This window comes from Ceratotherium simum, chromosome X (assembly GCF_057802395.1).
Source record: "Ceratotherium simum simum isolate JZ-2026a chromosome X, ASM5780239v1, whole genome shotgun sequence".
NCBI classification, from domain to species: Eukaryota; Metazoa; Chordata; class Mammalia; order Perissodactyla; family Rhinocerotidae; genus Ceratotherium; species Ceratotherium simum.
The window spans coordinates 45,007,629-45,015,973 of NC_141940.1; the positions used below are offsets into that span (position 1 = coordinate 45,007,629).

Sequence of the window (8,345 nt, forward strand, 5' to 3'; positions counted from 1 at the left end):
ACCTGTTCATGATACATAACATGGAAACATGGAGCTACCTACATACATGATTTAATAGGAAAAAATACACTTCCATACTTTACATGCCATCTATAATTTACTAGGAATGTCCAATTATAAACTTTCTTTTCCTTAAGAGTTCCTTAGGAACACAGTCTCAAGTTCTAAGAGGATATAAGCAATTGGGCGAGTTTCTTGGGGATGGGCAAACACCTCACAACCAAATACCATATGCAGCTTGTATAACAGAGGAGGGGATTGAAAAGCACAGTAATCTCTAGTTTGGCTTTGCTATTAGCTGTGTGATCTTAGATTTCAGCCTCTATGTGATCAGCTGGTTCTCGATCTGAAGAACCAGGGGGCTGGAATATACAGTGCCTTTCAGTTTTCGCATTTAAAAGGGGGTCACATTTGTCTGGCATTCTCCATAGCACCTTCCCTTTTAAAAAGTTAGTAGCTAACAACTGAGCTTACATTTCAGTCTTTATTATTTTAAAACACTTTTCCTCAACTTTCCAATTACTTAGAGGATAAGGGAGAAGAGGGATAATGGAGTTTTGCAAATTCCTGTAGGGAAATTCTAAAATTCATTATCAATCTTTCATACCTGGAATTCTTTCAACAAGTGATTATTTCCCACAGTCCATTCATTCTTATACTCCCTCCCCACCATATAAAACAATGTTCAAAAATTGAAAATCACAAAACAAGTGGAAAATAAATCAGCCTAATTCCACCACTCAGGTAAATTTCACTTTTCCTTTCAGTTTTTGTTTAAAAACATGTAACTGTACGTATCGTTTTGCAATCCGCTTTGTTTCTCTTTGGAAATATATTTCTTGTGGGTCTTAGCCATGCAATAAAATATTCTTAGGTCACTTATAACCTCTTTTCATCCCTTTTCTTCTCTCTAGGGTACCAGGGGCCGGAGAGCCCGAATCTCAGAGCGCTGCTGGCGCTGCTGGTGATAGAAACAATATGATGAAGTAATAAGGGCGGGGGAGGGGTGGGGGGGGCGGGAAAGATTCTCTGAGAGAAAAAATGAAGAAAGCTCCACTTCAAGATCTAAGAAATTTCCGACACTAGAACCTTTGTATATAGTTTTCGGTAACCCTCGGCAGGGGGCGCTCGGAAGTTGTCACTTTCCGGACGGCCTCCCGGACTTTACCCTCTAGAAAATCGTACAGTGTTTCCGGCTCTTCTCAGTTGTATTCGCTCGTAAGTTTTCGGCAGTTTCCGGGGAGACTCGGGGCCTCCGTGTCTCGCTCGCTCCGTTCCGATCGCCCGGTGCGGCGGGGCAGGGTCTGGGGTTAGTCATGGCGTCCCCGTCTCGGAGACTGCAGACTAAACCAGTCATTACTTGTTTCAAGAGCGTCCTCTTGATCTACACTTTCATCTTCTGGGTGAGAGATGGAGGCGCCCGGGGACGGGAGGGGATCCCAGGCTTGAGTGAGGGGTGTGACCCTGAGCGGAGGGAGCTCAGGTCGGGGGTGGGGAGGCAGGCGCGGGTGGGGTTTGGGCGGCCGTCGCTGCTGGGACCCCGGCGCTGGCGACGAGTTGCTGGGGCCCGAGCTCGAGTTCGGGCATCTCTCCCGCGCCGGGGTCCCGGTGTTGGACCACGGCAGGCGACAGGCTGAGCTGGGACCCAGACGTGCCTAGCGTTCCAATTCGATGCGGGAGGCGAGTTAACCCCTCAGAGCATGCAGGGTGTCCCCGGACCGTTGGAGAGGCAAGGGTTGCCCAGCCCCTCTGAGGCCTCGCTTGCATAATAGTCTCTTTCTTTTCACTGCTTCATAAGAGGGGAGTATTTCTCAGGTAAGTATGGTGATGGCTTCACTCCCGCCAATCTGTCCTTGGGCTTGCTTTTGTGTACCATTCCCTTTGTACCCTATGCTCATCTCTGAACTGGGGGAAGGAGGAAGTTTCTGGAACTCATAGAAACACTTTTTTCCCCCTCCAAGGCGGGAGTAAAACAGTTAAGGAAGTCTTGATCCCTAGGGCAAGTATGCCATGGGCTTGTGTTTACACAAAAAAACAGATGCAGTTTAAGAATTTTAAGATGCCTTCTCTAGCTGTCCCCTGGTTTTGCCCTGGCTATCTGGCTACCTAGTGATCCAGCGTGTGGATTTATTAAGGCCTGCCCTTGTGTGCAGATCCCCTTCCTACCCCACTTCTATTGTCCTCCCTTGTCTGCCGTATCCCAGCCACAGCTCTGTGGCCACAGACTGTTAAATCAGTTCTCACATCTATTGTTTCTTAAATACCTAGTGGTTTGTGGTTTGAATATGCTGCTGTATACAGTGTATAACTTTCTATTCTCTGATTTCCCACATAGATCACTGGTGTTATCCTTCTTGCCGTTGGCATTTGGGGCAAGGTGAGCCTGGAGAATTATTTTTCCCTTTTAAATGAGAAGGCCACCAATGTCCCCTTCGTGCTCATTGGCACTGGCACTGTCATTATTCTTTTGGGCACCTTCGGCTGTTTTGCTACCTGCCGAGCTTCTGCATGGATGCTAAAACTGGTGAGTCCTTGTTTTCCTTAGAATCGATTCTTGGTTTTTGAAGTCTTCCACGTTGTAGGCTTTGTTCTTGGAATTGGCCATGGCCCTTGACGGTTTTTCCTGTTCCTTATGAAAACTTACCAAGTAACAGTTCAGCTGCCAATTTCCACTTCTGTTGCGTTTTCCCTGCCCTTTTCAATAAAAACATGCTGAACTGATTGAGCAGACCATTTTTTTCTTTGACTCCCTTTGCAGCTGTAATGTATCTTATTTATGCTGACTTGGACTTTCTTTTTATCCCACAGTATGCAATGTTTCTGACTCTCATTTTTTTGGTTGAACTGGTCGCTGCCATCGTAGGATTTGTTTTCAGACATGAGGTAAGCCTGAGTTTGGGAAGTTTAATATGTTGAAATTTATCCTCTGAGAGATAAAAATGGATTAATTTAAGTAACAGAGTTAAAGACAACTTTTACTAGTTTAAAAATCATCTACAGCTGTGTTTAAAGCTCACTTTTCAATCTGTAGCTGACAAAAATGGCTTTTTTGTAAAAATTCTAGCCCACTTTTAATATGAAAGAAAATTGTAAAGACTGATAGTCACCAGAAGAAAATTAAAGGTACCCATAATTATATGTATTTCCAGTCATTTTTCTGTGTATAAGTACCTATAAAGTGGAGGTAGTACAATTTATAACTTTAATAGGAAAATATTTAAAGCACAAAACTGATAACACAAAATTGATACCTTCTCCACTTAATGCCATGCATTTTGAAAAGATTGGATATACTTAATGAAAATCATCAGAACCTTAATATTGAATTAGAAATCAGGGTTCCACTGTTACACCTGGAGTTAGGAAATCAGTGCGTAGTGAAGGCTCCTCAATGAGAGTGTTTTACAAAGTGGTAGTGCAGTCTCCCGAAGTAAGGTTTTGTAGCTTAAAAATTCCATAGGCATCAAATTTGTACTCAGTTTAAAGTGGAGAAAGATTGGGTCTGGGGGACAGCAGAACACAGCTGACACTCGAGTAAATACATGCTCCCATAGCACCTTGAATTTGTAGTGGTTATCATCTTTTATTTAAATGTTTTGCTTAGTAGTCCCCTCAGCTAAACTATATCCCTTAGAGGACAGGATTGGACCGTAGAAGTTAATTACTATCCATGTTGCTGCTGTCAAAGATAGGACCCATTGGTCAGATGTGGGAATTTCTTATTTGACCTAGAAGCCAAAAGAACTTTCTGGAATCTTTATTTACTGGCATTGTGTTTCTTTGCTGTAGATAAAAAACAGCTTTAAGAATAATTATGAGAAGGCTTTAAAACAATATAACACTACGGGAGATTATAGAAGCGATGCAGTAGACAAGATTCAAAATACGGTAAGTGGTCATAGGTGGTGGCTTCTTAAGAGGGGAACACATTCCCTGGTCCCTCAGAGAAGAGGATGGGGCCCTGGCTACTAGATGTTGTCCACTTGTAGTGTGTTCTCATTGTAATCTTAGATTAGGAGAAAATGGAGATATGTCCCTGGAAAGAAGTGTGGAGTGATGCTCAGTGACATATTTCCATTTTCTCGATTAGGATGTGCACCTCTTCTCTTCACTCCCCACTTAACATCATAGACCAAGTACTGTTAGTACCAACAATAGCAGGCAAGTAAGGCCAGTCCAAAAATGTCACAGTTGGTGTTAGAAACAAGTGCTAATCTCTTGAATTATAATGCCAATTGAGGACAGCCACTTAAAAATATTAGGATGGAGATCATTGAGTATAATGGATGTTGAGCACAAATTGCAATCTAAGATGCTAGGTTAAATGTTTGACTACAAAGTTGTAGTATGAACTATAAATGCTTTTGTTGGATTTTTTCAGTTGCATTGTTGTGGTGTCACCGACTATAGAGATTGGAAGGATACTAATTATTACTCAGAAAAAGGATTTCCCAAGAGCTGCTGTAAACTTGAAGGTTGTTCTCCTCAGAGAGATGCAGATAAAGTAAACAATGAAGTAAGGAGACTTTTAAAATGTTTACTTGAAAATATTAACTGAATACAGAGGTGACTCAATTTTTAATTTTAACTCACAATACACATAATCTGAAATAGGCGGGGCAGGTGGTATTCTCATTGAATAAATGAGGAAACTGAATTTCAGAAAATTTGTGACTTGAGTTCACACAACTAGCGAGTAACACTTTTAAATGCATAATCCGAAAGGTGGCACTTCTGTTCCTCAAACTTCTGTTGAGAGCATTGTGCTTCATAGGAGACAAGATTTGTTATACGAAAGAGTACATTTTAATAAAATGACACTCAAAGGCTGTGGTAGCTAAAGTTCATCTTTCTGCAGAGATGTATGATCAAAGTATTTATTATTGCTTGTGCTATACTTAAAATTTTTTTCTCTCCCATTAGGGTTGTTTTATAAAGGTGATGACCATTATAGAGTCAGAAATGGGAGTCGTTGCAGGAATTTCTTTTGGAGTTGCTTGCTTCCAGGTAAGTCCTTATAGTTAAGAAATGTTTCATCACTCTTGTAGGTGTAAGCTAGATTTCCACTTTGAAGGCTTCAAGTTTTTGCCTCAGGGGCCTGGATAGCAAGGGCATTTTCAGAGCAGTCACATTTTCACAAAACCCTCAGTTGCTCATCACAGTATAGAAATATTTTTATTTTGTATATGAAACATATGTAGTCAGTCATTCATGATTGGGTCTTCATTTAGCTTTGTTTTATTTGGGAAGAGGGGCTATTTTGCTGTTTTCATTCCAATTTTTGACATCTTGGATCTTATGTTTTCCCACACTGTTTTCCACAACTACAGAGTTCTCTGAATTTTTATTCTCATTATACCTGTTCTTTTCACCATGGCCACACCTTGAAACTGCGAAAAGCAAGTCTTAGATTTAACTCCTAGCAGTACATATCTTTTGAAAGAAGTTAACTGTGGAAAGGCCTAGTGTCCTCTTAAGTATAACACCTTTCCAGCATCATAGTTCATTAATTAAACAAAATATGAGATAGGTGGGAACCTTGTTTTGCTCTACAGTCAGTCAAAATTCCAAAACATTATTAGGATCTTTCTTTCCTGGGCTGCAACTGCCTGATGAGTTGCATGTAAGTTCCAACCTGTTAAAATTTAGATCATACAACCCCACAGTCAATATGTGCCTGTTATTTTGGGTAGATGCTATGTTGTGGGTCACGTTGTGTTTCCTGAGTTGTGCTTCTTCTCACTGTAGCATGTTTGTATTGTGGCTCTAAATTTTTTTTAGGGAATGGGGGTTTTTCCTATATTAAACATAGTGGGGATAAGACCAAAAGCATCAACATACTTCATTTTGACCTATATAATTGATTTTGGAAGTCGAATCTTAATATATTTCTAAAGCAGCAGGTATAGCTGTGTCTGAATCTGCACTGCCAAATAAAACAGCCACTAGCCACCTTTGAAAGGTTCTAATTGCTAATTAAAATTAAAAATTGGGTTCCTCGGTACTCTAGCCCCACTCCAGCCCCAAAGGCACATGTGGCTGGTGGCCACCATGTTGGATAGCACAGGTACTACAGAGCATTTCCATTGTGAAATTCTGGGTCACAATAGCAGTGCAATTTCACTTATATTCTCGGAATGGGATCCAGGTGCTGCAGAGTATCAAACATGACTGTCTAGAAAAACTTAAGGAAATTATTAGTGAATTAGAAGTGAAAGGAGAATATACCTATATCCTAAGTTGTTTAAGCTCTTTTGTGTGTGTTTTTGCTCGTATTTTATTTCTAGCTGATTGGAATCTTTCTAGCCTACTGCCTCTCTCGTGCCATAACCAATAACCAGTATGAGATAGTGTAACCAGCATGTCACGGGCTTACTCCTCGCCAACGTTAAGGTACGTTCATTGTGGTCTCAGCTCTGTCAGTCCTGGTGTTTACTCCAGCCTGTGTGTGTGATGGATGGACTGAGTTTGCCAAGATCATCTTATCCAGTAGTGCATTCAAATCTTATTAGTACTATGTTAGCCTTGCATAGGCAGATCAGGTCTCTACATACAAGGCATGGCTAAAAAGGACAGAAGAGCCTCTCTGGGTTTACCTACACATGTCAGCCTAAAGATTGTAAGTGGTCCCCTTTCTAACAAATTTGGACCTAGAGTGAGGAGAAAGGAAGAATCCCAACAGTGACCTTACTCTTGAAGTTCCCTGGCAAGTACACGCTGCTCTTAACCAATATTGGCATTTTCCCTGGTCTTTTCCCTAGTTCTCATTTACCATGGTCCTCTGGTGGACTATTGATAGAGCCATAAACTCATCTAGCCTAACTAGGAACCAGATTTTGGGGAAACATGTGTTTTACTAACTTTAGTATTTGAATGGTAAAATGTGAGAACTGTTGCTGGCTGAATTAATCCCTAGGGTGCCCTTCACCCTAGGGATTTTAACTGAGCCACTGACTGGGAACACATGAAGGTCTTCATTAGCAGAATAGATTAGAATGTGTGCAAGCGAATACAGATACTGAAATTTGAGTTAAAAGTAAATTAACTTTTTGTCTTTAATTTTAGGACATTTACATTCCCCCCTATGAACTACAAGATTGCCTGGATGGAAGACTGCCTAACATTACTTACGGATAGACCGAAAAACTACACCAATAGTCTGAGTCGATCAAGACATTTGTTTAATATGTTCTAAGTCCACCTTCTGTCCCATTCATGTTAGATCATTGAAACCCCTGTATCACTCTCAAACACTGGAAGAGCTAGTAAATTGTAAAAGAAGCAATACTGTGTTCCTCTTTTATTTCTCTCAATGTGGGGCTTTCAAAAGGCACTGTGAATTTGCTACTTTGATGTAGCGTTATAAAATGGAAAATTGACCCCTCTGAATTTGCTATTGATGTGGTGTGGTAGAAAATTGACCCCAACTTGCATCGAGAAGTTAAAATGTTTTCATTAGTCTCTGTTCTGCTGATAGGCAGAGGGTCACCTTGTGTCATTTAATTCCAGCCAGTAGTCGGATGGCACCCATCATCAGAGTTGCCAGATGGTGGTAGCCATCTCTGACCCAAGGCACTACCAGGGTTCTGTGACACATCGGGCTGCAGCACGCTTACACTTGACATTTCTCTGCCTCCAAATTAAGGTGTTTATACTGATGTTTCTATTCCCCCTATTGTTTGAAAGGTTCTAATTGTTACTTAATGGTGTCGGAATTATTGTATTTTTCTTAGGAATTTAAAGCAACTTATCTTCATTAGCTTTAGCTGGTGTTTCCTTACCAGGTTGATATGACTTACTTGTCAATATTATGGTCAACTTTAGTAGTCTTAGTTTTGGTTTGTGTCTTTGATTAATAAATATAAATCTTTCATGTAATAAATACTGTTTTCCACTAAAATCATTGTGTTTAAATTAACTTTTAGAAAATCTAGTGGGATGGTTGTTTTCCACTGAGAAAGCTAAGCCCCACATTTCTACTTGGAGTATAGTTTTAGATATGAAATGTAAAGCTGAGGTCTTGACTCTTTGTGTCATTAAAATAATGTCCCTGTTTAGAATAACTGTTCCCTGTGAAAGGATTACATTCCTTGTTGTGAAATAGCATATGCTTAGCATTCTCCGAGAGATCAAACTTGTTTGATTGTATAGTTTACGTTAGGAAGTTAGATAGGGAGACATGTAACCTGTACCTTCAGGGTAATAAGGAAATTAATAATTAAAATTTGAGTTGAAATGGGGAAATTCTCTGGTTTTGGGTTTCTTTCTACGTCCATTAGTAGAACCTAGTTCATCTCTGGTTGCCACATCTCCACACAGTCCTTGAATTTGCTGGTAAGGGGGAG

The 8,345-nt window shown here is 40.6% G+C and overlaps 1 protein-coding gene across 1 annotated transcript; it reads left to right on the plus strand.

The window, feature by feature from the left end:
- The first annotated feature begins 1,239 nt into the window (after positions 1 to 1,239).
- Positions 1,240 to 7,882, plus strand: TSPAN6 (tetraspanin 6). Its single transcript, XM_004441003.3, has 8 exons — positions 1,240 to 1,403; positions 2,336 to 2,524; positions 2,809 to 2,883; positions 3,790 to 3,888; positions 4,382 to 4,516; positions 4,924 to 5,007; positions 6,288 to 6,393; positions 7,066 to 7,882. The coding sequence occupies exons 1-7, from the start codon at positions 1,317 to 1,319 to the stop codon at positions 6,354 to 6,356; spliced, it is 738 nt and encodes a 245-aa protein (XP_004441060.1). The 5' UTR covers positions 1,240 to 1,316; the 3' UTR covers positions 6,357 to 6,393; positions 7,066 to 7,882.
- Positions 7,883 to 8,345: the final 463 nt, after the last annotated feature.